The 26,610-nt window shown below is 39.6% G+C and overlaps 1 protein-coding gene across 4 annotated transcripts in view; it reads left to right on the top strand.

Annotated features, from left to right (window-relative positions):
- spon1a (spondin 1a) overlaps positions 1-26,610 on the top strand; it is a 102,776-nt gene that overhangs the window by 35,680 nt on the left and 40,486 nt on the right. For 2 of the 4 annotated variants that reach the window (XM_020608278.1, XM_020608283.1), the window contains exons 3-6: positions 9,595-9,701; positions 13,493-13,626; positions 21,247-21,320; positions 21,701-21,823. In XM_020608278.1, coding sequence (XP_020463934.1) covers positions 13,520-13,626; positions 21,247-21,320; positions 21,701-21,823 — 304 coding nt within the window. In that variant the 5' untranslated portion in view covers positions 9,595-9,701; positions 13,493-13,519. Of the gene's footprint in view, positions 1-8,018; positions 8,580-9,594; positions 9,702-13,492; positions 13,627-21,246; positions 21,321-21,700; positions 21,824-26,610 lie in introns of those variants that run through there. The other 2 variants (XM_020608261.1, XM_020608270.1) reach the window with 2 other exon arrangements.

Raw genomic sequence — 26,610 nt, 5'->3', positions numbered from 1 at the left:
TGGCTGGGTCTTCCAACATGACAACGCCCCGAAGCACACAGCTAGGATAACCAAGGAGTGGCTCCGTAAGAAGCATATCAAGGTTCTGGAGTGGCCTAGCCAGTCTCCAGACCTCAGTCCAATAGAACATCTTTGGAGGGAGCTTAAACTCCGCCTTGCTCAGCGACAGCCCCGAAACCTGACAGATCTAGAGGAGATCTGTGTGGAGGAGTGGGCCAAAATCCCTGTTGCAGTGTGTGCAAACCTGGTCAAGAACTACAGGAAATGTTTGACCTCTGTAATTGCAAACAAAGGTTTCTGTACCAAATATTAACACTGATTTTCTCAGGTGTTCAAATACTTATGTTCAGCAGTGCTAGACAAATAAATTCTTTAAAAATCATACAATGTGATTTCCTGCAATTTTTTTTTAATTCTGTTTCAGAGTGGGAATGCACCTACAATGTGAATTTCAAACCCCTCCATGATTTCTAAGTGGGAGAACTTGCAAAATCGCAGGGTGTTCAAATACTTCTGTTCCTCACTGTATATCAAATTAATGTAGTAGAGAAAAAAACACAATATTTGGCTCCAAAATGTATTTAAGTCAAAGTATTAAGTAGCAGAAAATGAAAAAGTAAAGTACAGACATCTCAGATGTACATAAGTACAGTACTTGACTAAACGTACTTGGTTATTTTCCATCTTTGGCTGAGCCTGAGTCATTATTTTTAGTCATGCTAGCACCATGATTGTAGTGTCGGTTGAAGATAAGAGGAATGACCTGCATCTAACTATCAGTTCTTTGTTTCTTTTTTTTTATTTCTAGATTTTGATATTCAGTTAAATATTTGACTGTGATGTATTGTGCTTGCCACTTCTTTCTTAACATTCACAAATAATAGCATTTGTAAAAGTGACAACATGATATTTCAAAGCTGTCTTTTAGGACAGTGCTAAGGGAACTGGATTTCTGAACCTTGCCAAGTGGAAACATGAAGGTGTAAATTCTTCCTGACATGGTTTCAGATCATCCATATTTTACTGTAAGTAAATCTTTCCCTTTACACATGCATCAACTGATCCAGACTTAGAGTAGAATGCTACTACATGTGCTCCTTTGCTGGGTAACCATGCTATACATGATGTGTTGGAGAAAATGGTCTGACAGTGTGTGTGTGTGTGTATATGTATATATATATATGAATGTATTTGGCCAGAGAGGAAGTGTTCATGGATTTATTCATATGAACTGATGTTCAATGTTGCTCTGAGATTAGGCTTCTCAAATGAAGGGGTTGAAAGACAATGGGGTTAGTAGAAAGTTATGGATCTAGCCACAAGGAGACATTCAGAGACAATAGAGGCAAGACAGAGATTATTATTAATTACAAGATAGTAGTTTGGTGCCATTTAGCTGATCTTTTCAAGCTTGAATAATTTTTTTCACCTCCTATTTTTATCCCCTCTCTGCAGAATAAGTAGTAGGTATGTAATTGACGGTTAGCATGACTCCTAAATGAGTGCTGGAATTCACCCTACCGCCTTTTCTGGTACCTCCACAGACCTTTGTATCTGATACTAGAGAAGTTCACACCTTCAAATCAGTTGATATTTTCAAAAAATTTAACAGTTGGCACTAAAACTTTTTAGAATAATTTAGTGAGCTCTGCTGCCTGGCAAGATTTAAATATCACTACAGTTTGTTACATCATAAAAAGTAACAAATTGCATCATATTTTTAAGAGCTGCTGCAAATTCATGAATTAGACTTGTAATAATGCCAACAAAAGTCAAACATCCTGATGGGACCAAACAATGAATACTGATGCTGTAAAAGTGCACTTTGCCAACATCCTTCAGTACAGGCACCCATATATTCTTTATGTATAGGTTTCTTCTATTGAATTTGAGCTGTGGACCATTGATAAGAAATATTCCATTCTCAGCTGAAGCACTACTGGTCTTATACTTAGTTTCATATAGCACAAGATGTGCCATTTTCTCCACAGCAGTTTTGAAAGCCATGTAAAGAACGTCTTTACAATAAACCAAAACAATAGCCCTGCAATAGCTTCTATAGCTTATAACTGCCATGCAGTCGATGTTTGAGTGATTCTGTTCCTGTGGTGGAGTGGAGCTGAATGGCATTTTACTTTCGGATGTTCCTGTTATTTTATCCATCGTGTAAAAAAAACCAATAAACATATCCTCAAAAATAAATGATCACATCTTTGTACTCTTCGCAGGGTTAATGTGTTCTATTACATAATAGGTGCATACGTTTATGTGTTAAGCCCTATGTGTTGTAATCTCATTTTAAATGTCACTCTAGATATCAAAAGAACTAAATTACATATAATCATACCCTAATTGTTAAAGGGTGTTTACAATTAAACAGCTGTACACCTCTTCTGTTTTCAGCACTGTACTGACTAGTAAAATTATACTGCAAATGGAGACAATAAAACACAGCTTTATGGGATGTGGAAGGCACAGAACGGGTTGTGTTTAGATAAGTGATACAGGACCTGTGGTCCTTCCGGGTATGCCATGCGAGAAGAGGGAACATGAGTGTCTTCAACAAACACGTGTGGTTCCTAGCTAAAGGTCAGCCACAAGTGGAGTACTGTGATTGAGAAAAGGTCAACGCCTCTCTGAAAACGCTGGTAACAAAATAGAAAGTATCATAAACAAATGGAGCATGAGAGAACATAACAGATTGTGAGTTTACATGATCCGCTGACAGACTTATTGTACAATAACGTAGAGATTTTGAATGATGTGCCAGTGAGAGTTGTTCACCCAGACCAGTGTCAGAGAATGTCACAGTACTTATGGCATGGACAGCATAGATGTTAATGTGACATTTAAACTGGACCACACAGTCGGAAGTCTTGGCCTTCAACTTTATATGGACATTGTGTCCTCCAGTCTTCCAGGAGATAACTAAATGTCTGCTGACACAAGCTTGACCTCACATGGTCAGTGTTTACATGGTGTTGAGGTGTTAATATGTTTTAGAAGGATGGCTCTGAGAAATTGTAACTAAACTCAGTTATTTAATAATGCAGTCAGAAGTAGATGCTCTAACTAAATGTATGCTTTTTAAAGTACTGTTTCAGTTCCACGTTTTGCTTGCATGGTGGTATAATGGAACTTGATGTATGGATTACACTAACTATATTTTGTGTTATTAGGATACACCTATAATGCGTTATATTTGAAATTCTATTGTAAATTCCTGATTTCATGTCCAAACATATTCATGCAAATATCTCATTGTCTTCAGCATCCAAACACCGTCTTTTGCTTTTCCTAAACCAGTGGCAAACTCAAGCCAAGGTAGTCTGTTTCTAAGACAGAAACCTAATAGTTTCTGACAGGGTGTGTGATTTCCTTGAAGGCATTTAGATATGGCCCAGGTGTACTAAGAGCTAAAGACAGGATTCAATAAGCAATGCCTCAGCAGGCCTGAGCACCTGGTGGTCCCTGGCACCCTCTGACAGACTGTAATCATTTGTGATAGCCACGGTACGCTTGCTGGCCTCCCAGCAGCACGTTTCACTCAGGCTTTTAGATGGACATCAAAATGCATTGCCTCTAAAGCAGTAGATGGAGGGCTGGATGTGTGAAGCCAAGGTGGAAATAAAGACATTAACTCTGTCTGCAGACCAAGGTTGCTGAACTGCAGTGAGCGGCATCAGAGCCTGTTAGACATGTATTGTATATCAAGGACCATTAATGCACTAAAGTACAGGAAATCAGTCATTGTTACAGCTTAGTTTTCAGTCTGTTGATTTGAAATATGTATCTAAAACCTATAAAGTCTATACTATAGGATGGAGCTGATATTGGGAATAATGTTCAAGGACTACAGTCTGGCAGAAGTCAAAGAAGTTTTCTTCTTTTTCTGTCTGTAACCTCTAACTACTACTGTTTCTCCTTACGATTGAGTGAAAACTACACAGTGGATGTTTTCAGGTTCTGTGCATGTTGCGCTGCAGCATGGTAAATATGGCCTTAATGAATTGGCAGTGGGGGGCTCGGCTGTTTGATGAGCAGGCTCTCCTGCTCCACCATGATCAAATGAGAGCCTAATTTGGTTTTCCCTCTTGACCTCTATTCCTCTGTCAACAACAAAGCACAGGGGATTTTTTCAGAGGCTTGTGCAGAAGATGACACATTCTTAGGTGTGTGAAGAAAGAGGATAATGATGAGATTTTGCTCATGAGGACATAAAGTATATTATACACTCTCTCCATGTGTGGAAGTGGAGGTGGCAGGAAGCGGTGTGTTTGAGGTGTCAGCCTTGTCCTAAACTTTGAGTAAAATCTATTTTAGTGATTATACTGCATTATTATTATTATTGCTGTTATACTCAGTCATACAAGGTAAATGAGTTATGCCCAAACAGTTATTTTAAATGACAGCTGAAAGAAAGCACAAGGTTTTTAAGGAGGTGGTGGACAGGAATACATTTGATAGTTTTGCTGGACCTGTTATAAACCCGTCTTATGATTTGAGTCCTTCAATGTGGCAGTAGCAGGGACCACTTCAGTAGAAACCAGCAGACCACAGTGTCACCCTAAAGGAAAATACACAGCAGGTGTCTAGACCAACAGCAACAACCTCATGTGCTGACTATACCGGAACCACAGACCATGTGTCTGATGTCAATGGAGTGAAAGATGTTTGTTTTTTAACAGGAATTGTTAACTCTACATGCACATTTTTTCTCACCATACTGCATTTTGCATTATTCCTCTACATTTTATTTGTTACAAAATTGTTTCTTATCAGCATGTTAACCAGTCCCAAAGTGGCCTTTTGTTATTACTTTAGTGTCGTCCATGGGAATGGAAATCAGTTTTAATATAAATAACTTTATTTTGCCTAGGAAATGTCAGGTAAAACTGAAGGCTATTTACAGCATTGTTGTATTCCAGATCTCTATCTGCACACACATGTACCTTGTAGAGACGCTGTACATTCACAGCCTCCTACGCTGAGCGCTTCCCCCGGAGCTGTTGGGACCACACTAAAGGGCAACTCAAGAATAGTTGTTAAGGGAATGACAGCTCATAACTCATTTACCTTCACCACTCAGAGTTTATTGACTGGTTTGAGAATTCAAAGCAGAAACCCCCTGGTCACAAGCTGCTTCTCTAACATTATGAAGCAATAAAGCCCTGAGACATTGTCATCTCTGCAGAGAATAAGAAAGAAACTAGGTGGTACAGTATTACAAAACGAAGAGTTTTGAGTGTAGAAATCCATAATCGGTAAGTAGAGACTCCACTTTCCTGGCTCACATTTGCTTTTTTTTTTTTTTTAAATAAAGAATTAGTTACAATAAAATAATGCACGTACTATTAAACTGCCAAAGCCGTGGTGTTTTTGCATTTATACATATACATATACAGTGTGATAAATGTGCTACCCGATTCTAAGCTGTTCTGTGCTGTGGTAAGCAATCTAAACCTTTAAGCTATTTTTAGAGCCGGCTCTTATATAATACATGAGGCACATATCTATAAGACGTCTCTTAGTTACATTTTCTTCAGTTAGTTTTGCTAAAAGGGAATGTGTGGATCTTGCAGATATTGTTCTGATGTACAGTATATTTTGTTAAAGTCAGGGAGTAACCCGGGGACTGAAGGTGCTGACAACTCAGCAGTGCTGTGAGACAAATACGTTCATGACACCCGCCGTGCTGGTGTAGCATTCTGTTCTCCAGACCTTGCTGCTTTTCTCCCCTTCATCCATCTATGCAGAGGTAGATACACAGAGCACAGCCACATTTGTCAGTGCCCATCAGAAGTGGATACATTCTCATTACATGCCTGCTGACCCTTGTAAAGACTGAAACAAACTCTGGGGCTATTGCAAGAAAATGTCACAAAGGATAAAATGTGGCCTCCCTCCTGAGCAAGATGAACAGAGGTATTACATCAATACTTTACAGTTTATCACATCAAACCGCTTATTGTGTTGTTGTGTGACATTTGCATTTATTTCAGACACTGGAGATCTTGGAACCAATACCTGTCAAAATGGATGTGCTTTGCAAGATAACAAAAAGGAAATGCAGGAGAAAAGGCTAAAAAGAAGGTGATGAGTCAATGACAGAGGGAAGCAGAAAGCAATCAGGAGAGAATATTTGATTTCTTGGCTTGTTAATAAGACATGGAAGGTCAAAATAATGCAAAGAACAGGACACATTAAAAGTGATTTATCTTGTAGTGCCCCTGTAGTTTTGGGACTAGTGCTACTTTAAATACAGAAACTGGTAGAGGTTATGTGAGCTTTTCAAAACAAGCTTTAAAACTTGGCTTCACAATCCATGGTTGATTTTAGGAGCTGTCAGTAGTTGAAATAAGCAATCAGTAAATCAGTATTGGATAATGTATAATAGAACAGCCAAATGTGCATGGATATCTTGGTTAAATATTACTTGAAAACACTCATGTATTGCTCATCATTTAATAAATTGCATCAAATTTGTGCACAGAGGAGACTTTCCCTGATGTAGAGCACTTGGTCTTGATCATGAGTAGTCGAACTCTACAGCCATTCTGATTACTGGTTCTGTTTAAAAAAAAAAAAAAAAAAAAAAAGTCTAAAGCTGACAGGATAAGCACATGTGCACCTACAGTACGTACCCCAAAATAAGCAAAGCAGTAAAGAAGACAAAGAAAAGCAGAAAATAAAGACAGACAAGATACTGTAGCTAATCACAGAGAACCCTCCCCTTCAGCTAAAGTGTTGAAGGAAATCCTAACATACCAGATGGGAATGTCATTCATTTTGGACAAATTGAAGTTTTGACCTGGTGGCGGTGCTAGTTAAGAAGTTGAGATCACCACGTTTATTGTAAATAATCCCAAGGGTAGACATGAACGAGTGAACCTAAATTTGCAATAATCCATTTAATATTTGATGGCAAATTTTACTAAACACCACAAATGTAAACCTCATGGTGCTGCTACAGAAGAATAAGGGGGTAATCGAATCAATCCTCTGGGGAGCATGAATGTTGGTGCAAAATTTAATGACAATCCTCAGCAGCTGTAGAGAGATTTCATTTTGGATCAGAGTGGTGGACAGACTGATGCTGCAGTCATACAGGCTAAAATGTTAGCATTTGCCCAGGATGAAAGACATTTAGACCAACATGACTTCATGTTTCATGTTACTGAGATAGGCAGATGTGAAATCCTATTTCTTGTGTTCATAATGACAACACAGTGTTTCCTTTTAGCCTCAAACATTTGAAACCCCACCTTGCTGGGACATGACTATAATGCCAATTTATTTTGAGTGATTTATTGATGTGTTAAATCAGGTGGAAGCTCACATATTGGCATCAGTTAACTTTTGTGCACCAGGAAAATAAAGAGCAAAGCAGTCACCAACCAGCTAATGAATTCAACACTTGCATGTGACAAAAGGCTTGTTTAATTAGTCACCTAGACAACCGTTAAACATGCTTTATTAATTCCTTTGTGTCTGTGTGTGTTCCTGTCTTGCTTAAGGCACTTGAGTGATCACACACACGCACAGCTATGTCTATAGTTGTGAGGACATTCATTGTCATAACGCATTTCATGGCATTTTACTCCAAATTTAACCATCACAACTACCCCCAGCCCTTAACCCCAACCTAATTTAAATCTAATTCTAACCAGAACCCTAAAACCAAGTGTAAACCTTCAAAAAGCGTTTTGAAGTTGTGAGGACCGGTGTTCTGTGCGGCCGTGCCAGTCTGTAACCCTAAAAAAAATGTGCGTTTGCGCATACACACAACTCCATAGGTAGCACAACTCGACAGAATACGGCTAAAATTCCCAAAATGTCCTCATAACAATGGCATCTAAAATGGTCAACGCAATAGACATGCGCACGCGCGCAGACACACACACACACACACACACACACACACACACACACACACACACTCGGGTTCAGTCCAAGTAGGCTATGTCAAACGTGTTAGGAATGTTTGTTTGTTGGTTCAGATTCTTCAACTAGTCGGTCTGTAAATAGCTGCGCCCTTGGAGACAGCCATACACCGCTCATTCCTCCCTTGGCAAGTTCCCCGAACCCATCCTGTTCAGTTTAGACAGCGGCACATAGTGCGCAGTTCCCTTAGACCGAGTGCACAGCACATCCCAGTCAGTCCTCCTCCTCCCTCTCTTTCATTCACACCAGGATGGATCGACCCTCCTAGCAGAGCAGAAGTCCACTACAGTACTTGGCAAGTGGGTTTTTTATTTAGGAGTGGAGCAGGAGCTAAAACACACGTTTCGTTTGACAAGATTTCCGTCATCTCTGCGCATCAACTTGACTGTCGCAAACCTACATGATGACAGTAACCGGGCTACATTCACGCGTTACGCTTCTGCTCTGCTTCATCTCCACCGCAGCGTGCAATACGTTTGCGTTCACCGAGGAGCCCTCCGAGAGAGCCGGGAAGGCGGACGGCTACTGTAGTCGGATAATACGGGCTCAGAGCAATCGGAAGGAGGGCAACAACGAATTTCGCCTCCGCGTTGAGGGAGACCCGGAGAGCTATCAGCCAGGGAGCACATATAGAGGTTGGTGCTTGTCCGCGAGATTTACGCGCTGTGCGTTCTTGGTTGGCACTGTGTGCGCAATGTGAAATAAACACTGATAAAAAAAAATGTGAACAAGTTTCTACAGTCTGTTTTTAATGCATCGCTATATGCCCCGAAAATAAACTATAGTTGGTGAAGGAGGAGGTGACCCTGAGGCGGTCTAACTTTACTTTTAACCTAATTTGAACACCCATGGGTAAATAGAATTCCTTACTGTATTTATGTATTTTCGATCAGACATTTCAAATGATTTTTAAAGCCAAATCCTTTTGCTAAAGCTTGCGTGGTTTTTGGTATTTTCTTCCATATTTAGAAGCAGCAGTGGCACTGCTTTTTTTTTCTAAAAAGAAAGTTAGCGGGTGCAGTAAATGGGTATGTGCCATGTTAATCTCAGAGAACTGTATCATGATGGTCCCAGCAGTAGGTTGCACTACATTCTGTTCTTTTTAATCACAGTTTTATATCATCCACATATAACTGAATTACCTTGAAGTGGGGAGTTGGAAATCAGTTTTTTTTTAATTAAAACTTATCTCCTACACTGGAAATTAGTCATTTTAAAGTCTAAAAGTCATTTCTCAAGAGTCTGATAAAATTGTCAGGTAGGTGCAGCAAATCGAAATTCCTCCTAAGTAAATCACCATTTTTATACGATGTGCTACATTGCAAAACAAAAAAACCCAACAGCAACAACAAAACCTCATAAACATCTTATCTACTACTATTAGCGTGAGAATATGCCACAAAAATATTATCTGAGCATTCAAGGTGAAATCAGCTGAAACATTTAATTGTGGAAAAAATTCCAGTTATCAGAATATTTGACCCTTTATCCATTGGAGCTCAACCAAGTGGAGTAAAGTACCACAATTTTCTAAATGCATCAGCACTTGGGCATGTAGCTAATGAAGCCCGCTTCAGTATTCTGTTTGGGGGTTGTTCTTCAGCTTTTTTTCTCTGATGTGTACTCTCTCTATTGTTTGCTTCCATCTAGTGACTGTGATTGCATCCAGCCCCTCTTACTTCAGAGGGTTCACCCTTATTGCCCTGAAGGAGGGTGCAGAAGGAGACAAGGACGAGGACTACGCTGGAAATTTCCAGGTAGCTACAGATATGATTGATTGTTGGTATAGTAAGAAAATCATATACATGCCTCTTTTTCTCAATGATCGCAGTGCTATTACTTTACTTAGAAATTATTTACCCACCATCCACCCCTGTCTGCCACACCTGTTAAACCCAGGTCAGACTCAGGAGCCACAAAAGATGTGAGACCAGCTGAGTTAACCATACCTGGTGTGGTTAACTCAGCTTTACTGTAGTATCAATACCACCCTTCCTCTGGCACCAGCACTGTGCATGACATGGGTAAAAAGCAGGAAAAAAGAGCCAGATCTTACTGTAGATGGGGGGGGATGGGGGTCTTGACAGATTTTTCTCTGCACAGCTTTCCTGCCTTCACATGTCAAAGTGTGATTATTCTCACCTCACCTCTTCTAATAGGCTTGATATAGCATATGAAAAGAGCATACTCTCAGCTCGGCTTCATGTAGCTGCGCTGCCTCAGGCTCAGAATGAACAGGTGTGGAACCTGAGGGAATTGTGTTCGCACAAGCAGCCATACAGTTCATGGACAGTATATAGAAAGTGTACAGTTGGTGTAGTCAGGAGGATAATTAGCATTTTATACAGGTCAGACCAGTTGGAGTACAGTAGGAAGAAGGGAGTGGGGCCAAGAGTGCGACAGGAAGAGACAGGAGGCAAAGATTCTGGTGCTGTTACGCACATGTGATAATGGTGAGGTCTTTGTAGTTGTAATGCGACGCGAGGACTCGAGCGCTTGGGAGATGGAGAAGGTGTGTGAGTTCAGAGAGGAGGGGTAGTAATAATTTAATACAATGCTAAATTTCAAACTGTATAAGGTAATGTCTGTAGATTGCTTTACAACAAATTCACAGTGTAGAATGACATAAGGTGAAAATACAAGCATAACCTTTGAATCATTCCTCCTCACTGGTTCTCTTCTCTTTTGACTTGTAGCTGCCAGTGTTTGCTTCATCCAGTTCATTTCTGCATTTTCAAGAAATTCATAGAGCTTACAGTGAACAAGGTGATATTCTGTTTCCAAAGGATTTGACATTACTAATAAGAAAATTATAGGCACTCAGTTTTGACCTGAGTCAAATTCCCATTTCTGCCCATCATATTCTTTTGTAGAGCAGACCCTGTAAAGAAGCAGTTGTGAAATGGGTTTAAGAGCATGTATGGACTTTTCTTTTTCAGACTCTTGTGAACCTTTTGGTTTCAGTTGCTTCCCACATGAAGCCCTATTATTTTATTGAACCTGTAGTACAATACATGGCGAAGCCCTCGGGCTGCTCTGATCAGTTACTGCTATGCTGTAGCGTTCTTTGGGAACTTGAGCCTTGAATATGGGGGAACATAAAACACAGAAACATTTTATTTTTGTCCTGTGCGCACCTCACATCCCATTACCCAGTGTTAACACCGGCAAGGTTTATTTTGTTTTATTTGTCCTCGCAGTCGATTTCATGCTGGTGTTATTTAGTGCCAGCCTTGAGTATGCTCCTCAGCCATATGGTGGAGTGTCGTGTGCTGTGACAGGGTGCTAAATGTCAGGAGGAAAATAGGGAAATGCATCATTTAGGCTCGTTGAGTTACTTTGCTCCACACAAGGATGCGACTGAGTGTGGAGTGCGCAGTGTGTCATGGTTGTGATAGATTGATGTGTGACCACATTAAAACTTAAAAAACATGGATGTCATTACTAAGAACTTGCCATTGATTAGACTCCTGCTCCTTTTATGAAGTGGAAGGTCTCTGTTACAGCTGCAGATGGATCACCCTGTCTTGTTACATTTGTTACATCACCATGTGACAGGTCAATAAAAAAGAACTGCTGTCCAGAGAGAGATCCCTCTGTCGTCATCTGCTCAGTTACTCTTTCGTGTTTTATATCTTTTATGAAAACAAGCACACACACACACACACACACACAAACGCATCATTCCTCCACTCTGAGAGATCCCTCTTGGGGGGGGGGTTGCAGCCTTTAGGCACTGAGAGAAAAGAAGCTGCAAACAGAAGACGTCAGGCTTTATTTACCATACGGCGCATTTGAAGTCTGCTGTTGTTCCCTATCTGAGCTGTCTCTGGACAGTTCCTGATTTGATGAAAAACACCTTTATTGAGCTCTCTGGGGAGGTCAGCTGCCACTGTGTGTCTGTGTGTGTGCAAGTGCATTTTTTGGCAAATGCTGCTGGTAATGCTGGTGATGTCTGCTGAGACGGAGTTACTTCTCAGCAGGGTGAGATGATCAAACAAGAAAAGGCAAATTGATATGTCAGGGGTGAAATCAGTGCTACTTTCCGTGCAACATGACACGATCATAGCCACAGGCAAAACGGACATCATCTTCACATAATTCCACAAGGATGATCTGCTTTTAGGGCAACAAAGCTGTCCAGCATTTAACCTCTGTGCAGATGGTGAATTTACATTCACCCGTCTAAGCCCCACAGCCAGCACAGCACTCTGGTGCACAAATTCTTGCATACAGTCAGAAAAACAATGTAATTTTCCAGTAAAACGTGACACATTTTTCTTTTTACTAGTACTAGTGTCTATTGGTAAAAGATCTGAAAACTTGGAACTGGACACGCACTAGAAGAAATGGGTCATAGGTTATTTCATGGCAAATTACTTGCTTCTTTTTGCAGATGGTGTTTAATGCACTCCCTTGAGACTTCACTGGTTTTAACGTGTTGTAGTTCAGTCAGGCCAGCCTAGGATGCCTGTTAGAAACCATGGTAACATGGAGGGGGAGGTGGGGTTGTGGGGATATAAATTGTCAGATGGAGATAGGTGACCCTTCTCACTCTCTCCGCTGTTATTTGTCTCTCTCTCTCTCTTTCTCTCTCTCCACCAACGCCAATACACATGCATATCCACACATGGTCCATTTTCAAAGGGAGCTCATTCATAACTCAGCATGACAAAGGGAGTTCGCTGCTGACAGCTTTATGGAGTGAGAAAGTTGCCTGTCTTTACTATCCTGATGTCACTTCCTATCAAAGAAATCCTTGGTCTTCGGGCAGTGGATATTGGCTCACTGGCTGCAGCCTGCTCTTATAATAATCTGTCCAGTTAAAATCAATGAGGTGCTTAGTATCTCAGGTGTGCACCTGGGTAGAGAGAGAAGCTTGGATTTGGACTCTTTTGGACTTTTTTATGCTGCTTACAGTGATACTGTGGTGATATGGGCACCTGGGTGTTAACTTTCTGATCAATCTGACTATTGACAAATTCAGTTATTCTTGATGCACTTTATCTCAGACATCTACATGCACCTTCCAGCTCCAAGTAGATGCCAACTTGTGCCCACTACGCTGACATTGCAATATGGAAAGTGGTAGAAGAGTGCAATGTGTTACCCTTTTATTACATAAGATGAATGGCTTTGCTGTTTAGTGTTAAGTGCCTAAACTAGCTCTATTATATTTAGCTGGAAGGTCTGAAGAGCCTTGTCTCCATGTCTCCAATACAATGTCACATTCACGAGCCTGAGATGTGGAAAACCTCAACTTCCAGCCACCATCCAACATTTTCTCAGTCTGGTTATGTATTTATTTTTTTATTTTAACTCTAATTTATAATAACTACCTTAGTCTGAGGTTGTTTATTTTTGGATTTATGTGTAATTATTATCAGATGCTAATTGTGTTTATAGACTCTCGAGCTGACAGTGGGAGAGGAAATCAATGTGAAATGATCCAACACCTAATGAATAAAATGACATGTGAATGTTCAGCTGCTTTTGAAGCATCCTCGTGTCTTCATCACTAATCCTTTTGTGTTTCTGTGCTTTACAGATAATTGATGAGGAGGAAACACAGTTTATGACCAACTGCCCCCCTGCAGTGACAGAGAGCACCCCTCGCAGGCGCACCAGCATCCAGGTGTTTTGGACTGCTCCCCCTAGTGGCTCCGGCTGCGTTATGCTCAAGTATGTATTGTTCACAGTCCCTGATGCCTGCCCAATAAGGGCAGCTCCAATGCTTTGAGATAACACTACACCCTACTGATGGAGGATGAACTCATAAACTGCATGTTGGATAAATGGGGCCTTTTTCTTGGTGAAATGTAATTCATGATGTTTGATTCATGATGATGAGGTCTGGCAGTGTGAACAGGTAGCCTGTCCCCCTTCTACCTAATTCTTAAATGGCATTTTTTCATCCTGCACCCCTCCCTTGAGATCAGCGGATGATACAAGATACAAGTCAAACCAGTCTGTTATCAAAAACAGGGTAGATTTTATTTGTGATTTGCTTGCACTCACCATCTTTAAAGCATAATATAAACCTTTAGATGGATAAAGGTGTCTTTTTTCCTTACCTTTCTAGATGCCTCATGAATTTATTATTAAATGTTAATTCATCTTTTAGCAGGCTCTGTTGAGAGATGTGACTTTTTATAACTTATGTTGCTGGTAAAAAGGTTTTATTAATCTAAAAATAAATGGTATGCTTAGTTAACCAGCCATGGCAGTTTGGCAGTCTCCAGCTCCAGTATTAGTACACCTCTGACACAATGGCAAAGTCAATTTGACCTTGCTGGCCTCTGACAGTGGTGGGGGTGTTATACTGCTGGTCCATAGGGCTCAAAAGCAGGAATTTTTTTTCTTTAGGTCATTAGGTTTTATTCATCTTGCACATACTGTAATTCCATCAGGTCAGTAGGGAATTCTGTTGGTTGATGGACATTGAGTGATGGTTGAAAAAAAACAAACTTATTTTATGACAATGACTTATAGGAATAGGACAATATATCGCAGTTCAATATATCGCAATTCAATATATTGCGATACAAAATCATCACAAACTGTATCGCTTTGTCTAGCCACATATATCATGTGGCCTCCATACACCAGTGACCTCCTACTTTTTGTAAATAAGTACATAACATCAGTATATCTGGTTGTTCTTTACATAGTCTAACCAGCGCTGGAAAAGGAGAATAAGAGGAATAAAGTACAAGTATTCTGCAGCCAGTCATACATTGTTGTCACTGAATTTTTTTTTTTTGTATCGTTATTGAATCAAATTGTACACACCATATTGTGCATTTGATTATAGTAAGAAAAAGTCCCATCCCTACTGGATTGTGTTTGAATGAGATCTTTTGACATAAATGCCATTTTACCAGTGCATTATTTACTGTTTTTGTTACCCACTGCATGGTCTACATCTTTGTTTATGTGTACAATGAGATGATAAAAGGTTGCATTTTTTTAGTAATGCATGATTGCAACAGATGCATTTCCCTTTTCTATGTGTTTGTGCTTTTCCATTTTCCTTGTCCTCTTCAACATTTTCATGCCCTATCTTCTGAACTTTCCTTTACTTTGTGTCTCAGTCTTCTTTCTGCTCCTTGAGCTCTCCTCATTGTTTTGTCTTCACTGTGGTCAAGCTGTACTAAGCTGCTCTTCTTATAGACAACAATGGGTTGAAGGCAGAATTGTATCCACTTAAGCACATGGCTAGAGGAGAAAGTTGAAGATGTGACAAAGAGCAGAGCCTAGAATGTGATGCTTGAAAGTGCAGAGATGTAACTGTAATAAAAGTGCAGACAACAGCAGAGAGAGCGAGTGAGAAGTGTATAATTAAAAAAAAAAAAAACATGCCTTTGAAAAACATGCCTTGTGGCAGGTATTTACAGCCATTCTTCTGTGTACCTGGTCATCATCAAGATGACAAGGTTTTTGTAGACCTCTGTGCTGCATCCTAACAGAAGCATTAAAAAGTCTTATTGATTAAACAGGTAGAACTCTTGTAACTACTTGACAAGTACAGGACTTTTTAAATAAAAACTGTTCAGAGGGAGAGACACTCAGCTTACAACAGCAGAAAAACAAGCACGAAAGCACATATACAGTAGGTTAGTCCACAAATTACAGTATGTGCAGAAAGAAATGACATAAAAATGAGAAAAGCTTGCTATTATCATAGATTAGCTTAGGTTAATTTCATTGCTACCACATGCAGAGTAAATGAGCTCCGTCACTGTCTGTCAGTCTGCCTGGCTGTAAAATATCATGGTTATTTAAAATAACAACATCTGGTCTTCAAATTAGAAGCTTCTGTGATTTGCATGCTGTGCCAGGAACCGTGCTCTTTCTGAGTGGTTCGCTGCAGCATAATTGATGGGCAGTTGCTGTCTTTTAAGAGGAAAGACTGTGCCTGGTGGTTTGGTTCGATCTGAGGTTGGTCTGTGATGATAGGGTTAGGCAAAGATGCTCATTCAAACTCCTGTAGCTGTGACTTTGAAAGTCATGCCATTGAATCCAGTTATTTTCAGCCTTCTTACATGATAGAATCAAATCACGTCAAAGTTTCCTTCAGTGTGTCTTGTTTGCTAGTAACCAAATCTGGGATGCTTTGGGATCACTGTTGAGTGTGGATACAGGTGGAGCACCACATAGTAATGCTGGGTATGGTTAGTATAGCATTTGATCAAATTCAAAGCCAGTATCAAATCTTTTAAGTGTGTGTGTGTGTGTTTGTGTGTGTGTGTGTTTTAATCAGTCTAAAATGCCATATTTTTAGTAGAAACCTAATTAGTGTTAACACTCTACAAGCTGATAATGAGATGAGCAGCTGCAGATATGAAGTGTTAATTAAATATGTTTCACAGGTATAGCCTACTAAGTTTTACACTTAGTTTTTCATGAGCTACAATTAAGTTGATGAGCATAATGTATAAATATAATATGCCCAGAACTGTAACTGGGACATGCGCTGGGTCATTTCTTTTGAAAAACTCTTTGTTGGTCTTGTTGAACAACAAAAATGCAGTGTTCACTTACTGTTAGAAAAATAAAATAAAATCAAGTTTATTTATATAGTGCTTTTTAAAACCTCATGGTAACAAATGCAATGCAGACACCAGCTAAATGGCTAAAAATGGGAAGTTGCTACTTGAATGGGTTACTCTTTGCTAATGAAGAAACAAGGAGAGATGATTAGAGATGTTAGCCTGGGAGCTATCAGAATCCCACCCCAGTCAGACATGTAATGAATTTTGAATATTTTCAACTGCAAGAAGCCAGTGAAATGTCACTTTTTTTGTTTGTTACCCAATTATGTTTCTAAAACCTCTTGATTCAAAATAGTCAGAGTGGCTGCAAAATGCCTTGAAAATATAAAATGTATTTCAACTCTCCCTGTCTTTTCTTCTCTAATTGTATCGTGATTCTCGTGATTGTTGTTTACATAATATCAGATCTAAGCTTCCCCTCACAACAAGGCCTAAAAATGACAGATTTAGACTTTTTTTTTTTGCACTCTGTTCTAAATCATGTTTGACTTTTGATTGAAATTCAGGTCATCATTGCCCATATCAGGACAAAATCCTGCTTGATTTGTAGTTCTCTGATGACAAAAGGTGAAACTCTAACCTGGAGCCTTTGTTGCAGCTGAATCCTTCTGGATGGCTACATCCTGGTTGTTCCACAGAGCCAGACTAAGTCACATCATCATCATGTAATCCACATATTGCAGTCTCCATTGATGTTGCCTCTATCTTTTATCTTCCCATTTGTAGGTGGGAAGCAATTTATTTGTCATCTCCCTCTGGCTTGAGATATGCAGGGTAGTTTGATGTGGTTTGATGGGTTGTCTGAGTGAGACAGCGTATCAGTGATCCGATAAATGTCACAGCCACATGCAGCTGTCAGGGCCTGTTTATCTCCATCAGCACAATGGCAGGACAGATCAAGGAGAACTTCAGGAGACAATCGTCAAGCAGACCCATAGGAACTAAGTGGAAATGCATTTGTTTTTGTGCATTGTGGATGTATGTCTTGTCTTGAAGTTTCTTTTTGTAAGTTCTGGTTGTAGCGGGGAGGATAGGACAAAATTAACTAATTTAATCTCTGGTTGTAGTGGGATCTGATAAACTGAAATGAAACTTATAAATCTTTGGTTCTAAAAGGAGAAGATTTAACAAAATGATAATTTATTTTAGTTTATCATTTATCCTTATCTGCTTGATTGTGCAAATGGGAACATAGCCATAGAAAGACAAAATGTTGCCCTTTTTGCTTTTTCCTTCTTTCACACTCTCTATTGTCTCTTTTTGTTAAGTTGTTAAATACACACACACACACACGTTTATTTTTTCCAGGGACTTTGCCTTAACTTACATTAATTACCTGGAGACTTAACCTCAACCCTAATACCTAACCTTAGAATAAGTTGTCAGTGATCATTTGGTCCTCATGAGGAGGCTAAGCCCCCCCACAGTGTGAGTACAGTAGTACCAGGCTCACACACACACACACACACACACACACACACACACACACATGCAGACATTTAAATCTGTGAACTTTTGGGGTGATTGGGATTGGCTGTGGTGTGGATCCAGCAAAGTGAGATAGAATTTAAATTGGATGTTAAATAAGTATTACTCTCTTTGATTGTCTGGCCAGCCCAGGAAAGCAGGAGAGCGGTGAGGCAGAGTGCGCTCCTCTCTCTCTCTCAGGGAGATATGTGAAATTGGGGTGAGATTGAATTAAAGCATGAACAATTAGAGATGTGCCGGTGAGTTCGCTTTCCTTGAATCATTTCATCCACCTTATGAGAGGCCGATTTGGGCATACATCACACCTCACACGCTGTCATAATTTCATATATCTACCAGTATACACTCTGTACTAGTACATGTGAGACACAGTAATGATAGTATAAGGGAAAAATTATATTTTGTGACAATGAATTATAATGTGTATGAGTGAGACTGAAAATTCACCAAGACACAACTGATAGTGTATCTGTTAGAAACAGTGTGTGTGTGTGTGTGTGTGTGTGTGTGTGTGTGTGTGAATTAGTGAAATACTTGAAGAGTGGTGTACGGAGAATGTCATCAAATCTTTATTACAGATGTCCTTCTCATTTAGATAGTCTATCATATATCCATATATCTTTCATATGTTGTTCTGTTCACATACATCACTCTTCTCATTCTCTAACACATTATCACCTTCATCCATATGGTGTAACGGTACACAAAAATCAATGTTGGGTACATACCTTGGTTTTGAAGTCACAGTTCAGTTTGATTTTGGTACAGTGAGGAGTCATTTATTATGACGTTTTGTAAATAACAGCTTTTATTCTTTCATAAAAATTTAATAAAACAAAATATATACAAATAAAATAGAACACTGCTGCAAGCTATTAATAAGAACTTCAATAACCAGGAAAAGGCTGTGTAAATGATCAAGGCAGCTGTGTTTGTATTATGCTCATTTTTTCCCTTGCAGCAGTGAGATTCACATTCATATGGTGCTGTTTAAAAAAACTTAACAAGCTTTTGTTACCAAAAACATACCTGATCACCACTGAACAAACAAGTGGAGGACTGGAGTGCAACAAACAAACAAACAAATAAAATATCTTATTTGTTTGTCTTTGCCTTTTGCTGCATTTCACCATGAAGCTGAAACGTTTCCTAACAGGAGACCATAATGATGAGTGTGAGTTCTCTGGCTTCTCGTTTTCATTGGCCATGACATTCTTAGCCAGAGGATTGGCTAAGCTAAGCGTGCTGTGTGTTTATTGCACTGCAGTCCGGCACTTCATGTGTTCCCGTGGAACATGGGTGTGAAAAAAACTAGACAAGCCTACTATTAAAGATTGAATTTGGGATGCATGTGTAACTGAAACAGTTCGGTACAAATACCTGTACCTCTACGTCCCTAGGTGAGACCTAGTATGGTTTAGTCTAATCAGCTCATCATATACTGAGGCAGGCCTGGTTCTAGACTATCACAGATTGAAATGGAAGTTTAGCTGTTTGAAATTCTTCCTTCTTTTGTGGAAGACTGACCTTTTGCTCTCTGATCTTTTGGTGTTTTTCTTTCTGCCCATCTCTCACACACACCTGCTGTATATGTTAAGGGTAAATGAAGCTTAAAAATACAGAGAGAACAGACAGTGTTGTGTTAGTAGATGTGCGTCCATTTACACATCTGGTTCATGTCAGTGTAGTATTTCCCTATAAAGCTGGGAATTAAGTGAGATGAATAGCATTTGTGGGTTTAAAAGCAATCATGAATATCAGGGGGTCATTGGGACTAAACCTCCTGCTATGGACACAATATACACACAGCGCTGTCATAAAAGAGCAGAAAACAATCAGAGATTCACTCCACCCAGCTCACACTGCTCAGACACAAAAACTGCACCTACAGCCTCAGGCACAGCAGAGCGGACAGTATCGTCACACACAGAACAAGACTGTACAACAGCTTTTTCCCCACTGCAATAAGACTGATGACAAATACAAAAATGTGAAAAATGTGCAAAAACACCTTATTACCTCACTAAGTAAAATATGTGAAATGCCATGTGCATTATTTGAAATTCACCATCTTGTTTATTTTATTTTTGTATTCATGTTTTTGATGTACTATTTCATTCCTCTAACTATTTTTAGACTAGGTGTTCTTTTTCTGGCATTTAACTCTTTACTTGACTCCAAGAGAGCCCTGCACAAGAATTCCTATATGCCTAGACTGTCTGTTTATGCATAAATGGCAAATAAAAATATTGAATAGCAAATTTCCCTTGTTTGCTAGGTTAATGTGCATTTTCTGTCACCTTGTCACTGTGTGAGGGAACTGTTGAGTGATCAGCTCAGCTCAACATAGACGACAAAGCTAAGTTTTTTCGGACACTCCAGAATAAATAGTATCCGGACAGTCCAGCTGGACGAGGCCCACCTGGATCAGACTTTACATCCAGCAGCTTATTGTTGGATTTTATCCCCATGGAAACCTTCCTGCAGCCACAGCTGATGCCTGGAGGCTTGTTTTCTGTTGCTGTTTTTTTTAGTCCACTGGCCTCTGAAAAGGTTAGTTTGTGGCTGATTTACATGTCAAGGCCCCTCTCAGACCGATGTTCCCCACCACCCTGAGAAACCAGTGTCTTAGACAGCTCAATCTAGAAAAGGTCCCCTCTGTCAGGCCTCACAATCTGGGGAGCATTACTGTTGGCCTGTCAATCAGTTCTTATCGACACCATGCATAGTCTAGTCTATAGTATTTTTGTGCAAGTCTGTGTTCTTACAAACTGCCTTAGGGGTTTTCTTTAATGCAAAATTTCTCTTTTTCTCTTTCAGTGTTCCCTTCAGCTTTTGAGCCTCTCATTTCTGTGTATATTTTAATGCTGATGCATGCTTTTTGTTATCTTTGTATGAGGCATTGAATGCCTCCCTCTGAAAGAGCCAGATTTAGCAATGTCCCTGTGTGTTCAGATACCTGCTTTTAGGAGCCTTCAGAAAAAACAGGAAGATGATTATGAATAACTCTGCACCTGTTCTATCTGCAAAAATCCACTGTTCAGATTCTTCTCAGATCTTAAAGCCAAGATTTTCCACATTTCCTGCTGTCTGTTGTCTTCTTTCGTTTTAAAACCTCACAGCTTTGCCAAATGTTTTTCATCTTTTCCAGTCTTTTCTTGTTGTGACATTCACTCTTATGCCTGTATTTGAACATGGTGTTGCTTTCAACAAACTCCAGTCCTCACTGCCTCCATCTCTTCTTGTTCTCTCTGTGTAGGGTAAGCATTGTGCAAAAGAGGATAATCTATTTCCAGGATGAAGGCTCACTCACCAAGCGAATGTGTGAGAAAGGTAGGCTTCTTATTGGCTTGGAATAAATAATTAACCACGAATTTCATGTTCCTTCAGTCTCCTTCCTGATAGTCTCTCTTTTGTCTGTCTTCTTTTACTTTTTTCCTTTTATTCCTATTTTGATGCAGCGACATTTCTCTCTGCTGTTATGCTTTAGTATGTGAATGGTTTTAAATGTGTGACCCGCTGGCTATGCATGACACTGGATGCCACACTGAGTGACACTTCATTCTACCCACCTTCCATTCAGCTCCTCACTTATCTCCTGTATGATGGGCATCATTCTCATCTGTTCCTTATACTAATGAGCAATCTCTTCATGCCTATCTGATGGTCCGTGTTTCTGTCTCTGGCTCTTTTTTCCTCGCATTTCTGTACAGAATTCGCATATGGAGATGTTACAGATAAACCTCTCCTCGACTGCTGTGCCTGTGGAACAGCGAAGTACAGAGTCACCTTCTATGGGAACTGGTCAGAGAAGATTCATCCCAAAGACTATCCCCGTAAGCACAAACTTGTACTGTATGATTTTTTTTTTTTTTTAATCTTACCTCAGCTTGATCACGCATTTTAAGAGCAAGTCTGCTGATATACAAATTTTACTGTTATAATATCCCATGAAAAATGAGCACCACCTTTGAACTGGCTGACATGTGCCTTGATTATGATGAACACTTTAATTTATTTTCAGTTGAATGCACATAAATTGTCCTGCTGCTATAAATATTCACTAGCTCGCCACATTTGAGCCTGAAAATACAGATACACCATTTGCCTCTCTTTGAATAACTTTTGCTTAAAATGAGATTCACTCTCACACACGTATACACAAACACACCTTGCAAATACATGAACTTAAGAAGACAGGGTAAGTGGTGTGGCTCCTCTACAGTTGGAGCCATATCCTGGGTAACTGTTATAACATTACACATGATGGGTGACAAAATAAAGGAAAAACCTGAATAAATGAGCAGTCTATTCCAGGATGACAGTGCCCCCATCCATAGGACACAAGGTGCCACCTAATGGTTTGATATAGATGAACATGATGTAGGTCATATGCTGTGGCCTTCACAGTCACCAGATTTCAGTTGAACAGCTATCGGCTACCGCTGTCATCAATAAACCAAATGAGGTAATAACTTCTGGAAGAATGGTGTTCATCCCCAGGAGAGTTCAGAGACTTGTAGAATCAATGTAAAGGTGCACTGAAGCTGTTCTGGTGGCACTTGGTGGCCCAGCACCTTACCGAGACACGTCTGTACCATTAAATGTCATCCTTCTATTTTTAAACACATATCTTTCGAGTGCAGGAACTCTTTGACGACACACATTATGAGACAAGAAATTTGCTGTAAAATAGGCCAACATGACTTTTTTTTTTAACTGCTGACATGATAACCTTGACAGTTCTATTTTCTTCTTCCCTTCTGTCCCCATTGTGAGTCACACATGGCTATTCAACATGTGACGGCAGCTTACTCGGACACAGGGAGGCAGCTGACAGTGGCCTGGTTGCCACCAAAAATATTTGATGGGATTAATGGGAGAGAAAGAAAGAAAAATGAAGAGGGCAAAAGAGTAACAGTTATGTGTTTTCTAAATAATGAAGTACCCCATGATTGTCAATGTCCATTAACACAATGGAAGCAGTATTCTATGCTGTCCAGACCAAAAAAACATCACCAACACAACGGGTCCTTAGACTAGCCAGCAGCTTTTTCTTCTTGGCAGAATATGAAGTAGTTTCATATGAGTTCATATGAGGCACATAATACTTGGTGTGTTCACAAACGCAATGAGATTTGTCATTGCTTTGCAGTAGACAAAATTTACTTTCAACTAACAGAGCTACATTCTGGTTGGTCTTCTTTTAAGTCAGAACATTCACATCATTTATTCACATTGTTGTTTAACTGTCCAATCAGTTTATGGTATGTTCATTGTCCCATATAAATAAAGAACAAAATAACATAAAAAAGAGTGAAATCAACAGTGCAACTTATTTGTGAATAACCAGTTAAAGACATCAAGTTTGAAAGTACAAGGGTGAAAGCAAGTTGGATGGAGGTTTTTGTGGAATGCTTGTGTGCATTCTGGAGAGTCTTCTTATTATGTTGCAGAGTTTGTCACAAATAAGAAAAGTCCTGACAGGTTTACAGTGCACCAATGAACATGGAATGTTGGAATATGAAACTGAAAGATTTAGACCAGATGCTTAGGATGGATGGAGGCTGAGGAAGAAGAGCTTCCTCAGCAGATGTTGAAGTTTTAGAGGATCATCTTGGCTCTCTGCTCCTTTGTTGTTGTTGTTGTTGTTGTTTCTTTGTTTTTTCCTCCTCTGTCCTTTAGATTATAGTAGGAAACTTTATAAACTGCTGTTCAAACTGCTAAGAAGATGCATTCTAGTGGTCTGCCTGCCTTCTGGGTTGTTGGCACTTGACTGTGAAGGACCTGAAGGTTCAAAGGTGGCAGGATCAGTGTTCTGGATTAATAGTCCTGCTAAAGATGAGGACTCCTTATCTCGAGCGTGGTGTTGGCAGGTCACTCCAAGTCAGAAGTTTTGGTTTGTTTTGTGCTGAGTTGTTATCCAGCATTCCTTGGGGGGTTTGAATGAAGCACTGATTCTGTCGTCTGCTTTAAAACTTGCAAGGAACCGCTTCTGCACCAGCAATGCACCAGATAATAGAATCAAACTGTACAATGAGGCCAGAGGGGATAGTTGTATCCTTATAAGGCTCCAAATTCTCAACACAGCCATGAAAAATTGGGGCAGGTCAATAATAGGCAGTTAGCAGCACATAATATGCTCTATTTCTGTCTATGGTATCTTATAACAACATTTTCACAAATTGGACCCTAGCCACAATACTGGACATATACACTAATCCCTGCCAAAGCTGCATTAAAAAGGAGGTGACTGCCTCCAAGATTTACCCACCTCAAAACTAATATTTCCTCAGCCTTAGGTGAAAGTACTTGATGAATATGAATATAAAATTGCTAACCGGAGCCATAATTTTCAAGCTATTTACTTATTGCCAATGACTCCCTGACTGCTAGGGCCAGCCATTTATGAAAGCCTGGGGCACAAATGGCTTTAAAATTGCATAAAGAGCCTGCATCAACAAAAATATTAAACAACTAATGTGTTTGAAATAATCTTGACAATTGAGACAAAATGGATTAATGGCTTTGTAAGCCAGGAAATGCCATCTTGTGCTTTTGGGATTTTTAACATTTCATAAAGTTTCTTCCATGCTTACAAGGTCAGAAATGATGTTTACGATTAAAAGAAATAGTTTTGGTTGTGGGGGGGTGGGGGTCTCACTAGATGCAAAACACAAACGTCTCAAACACCAGATAAATATAATGTACCTGGAACACAATAAGAAGATTAGGCTCAAAGATATAACACTGGCATTGCTAATCCGAGTTCCTCAGGCAAGTTGTTCCAAATCTTGGTCTTTATTGCTCTTTAACTGGGACACCATAAGAGTTGCAAGAGCTCTGGAGGCCAAGTTATGTAAGGTTCATTGTCAAAGTAATCAGTAAAATCAGAGCCAGCAGTGATAATATGCTAAAAACCGGTTCTTAATGGAAAAAAAAACAACACTTTTTTAGGTTGCGGTTGAGTGGGTCCACTTTAATCAGTTCACTTGGCTGATTTGAAGTGTGTAATCATCTAAAGAATAGGAGATGTCTTCTATTGTGGCATCAAATTATGGTTTCTTCAACAATTCTTGACAGTAGCACCTGATGGCCGAGAAATATATTGGTTGCTGAGGGGTTACATCTGCCCGATAAATTAAATGGCAGCCAGTTCACTTCCATGGGCCAATACCTGTTGTCACAAACATTCAGAATTTAGTGAAATACAATTTTGCAGAAGTAAAAAGTGAAAAAAAAACCATATGAATGTAGTCCAACATTTAACATTTGCCAACTATTAAATGTTCCATTACAGGAATACTGCAAACGCAGGGATTAGATTATGGAAGAGAGAGTCTTTGATAAGATTCACACTGGGAACGCATACAAATTCAGAGAGCTGTGACAGAGTTGTTTGCTGCTCTGCTGTACAAAAAAAAAATTTATAACTTGAAACAAAATGGAAGAAAAGCTGACTGGGGGTTTTGGCTTGCTAATTCAGAGTCTGATTCAAATCTCTGACCACCTAACTTTTCTCTGGTTGAATTCTGTGAACCTGCAGATAAATATGAAAACTGAATGTACTTAACAGATATGTACTTCCAAGGCAAAATAAAGGTGACGTACAAAACTTTTAGATATGCCTCTTTGCTTTATCAACTCTCTGATGTGATTATTAGATATATTGTCGTCTAATACTGAATAACAGTGTTATAATAAATCTGTGTCAAGTCTGGAGTCAGTTAGGTATAAATTGTGAATCAGGTCCAAACTCTGTTTATGTGGGACTTGAGGACAAGTCACCAGCTCAAGGGCCCAGCTCTGGTTCACACGTCAACACACCCTCAGAACCACAAATTTATGAGAGGCCAGGTTCTGTCAACCATTTTATGTGTGAATGAACTGTAAAAGGATGACTTACTGCAGATTTTATTTAGGGTGTAAAGATGATATCCAGACCTCTGACCTATTTGATTGAACTGCACCTTGACTAAATAGGTGTTATAATAGTGCTCAGACAGATGGTGAAGTTTATCATGTAAAAAATTTCATGATGTACGACAATGATAATCTTTCATCTTGATGAGTAGCTCTCGAGGGCAACTGAATTTTATGTCTTCAAAACCGGGGAGCTTATATTTTATGTTGATTACGGCTGTAAAATCATCATTGTACCCTCAGGGTGATGAACCTGAATGCCACTCCAGTTCACATGCATAATAACATGTTAGGCAGGGGGATAATATGGCAATAAGGGGGAAATAATGAGAGGCAACCAGTTTCTGTGCTGTTGAGATAGACAGACATATCAGACCACCAAGGACCCACAAAGAAATAGTTAGTATGCACAGAAATGACTTGTGGTTGAGTGGGTCCACTTTAATCAGTTCACTTGGCTGATTTGAAGTGTGTAATCATCTAAAGAATAAGCGGTGTCTTCTATTGTGGCATCAAATTGTTCTTTTCAACAATCCCTGACAGTAGCACTTGATAACTGAGTAATATATTGGTTGCTGAGGGGTTACATCTGCCTGATGAATTAAACGGCAGCCAGTTCACTTCCATGGCCCAATTAATATTCAATAAACAGCTGTACTCTTTGCCTTACTATGCCGTACAACAGTGGAACCTATGGCAG

Source organism: Monopterus albus, unplaced genomic scaffold (genome assembly GCF_001952655.1).
Source record: "Monopterus albus unplaced genomic scaffold, M_albus_1.0 scaffold4.1, whole genome shotgun sequence".
NCBI classification, from domain to species: domain Eukaryota; kingdom Metazoa; phylum Chordata; class Actinopteri; order Synbranchiformes; family Synbranchidae; genus Monopterus; species Monopterus albus.
This window is presented reverse-complemented; position numbering and strand designations above follow the sequence as displayed.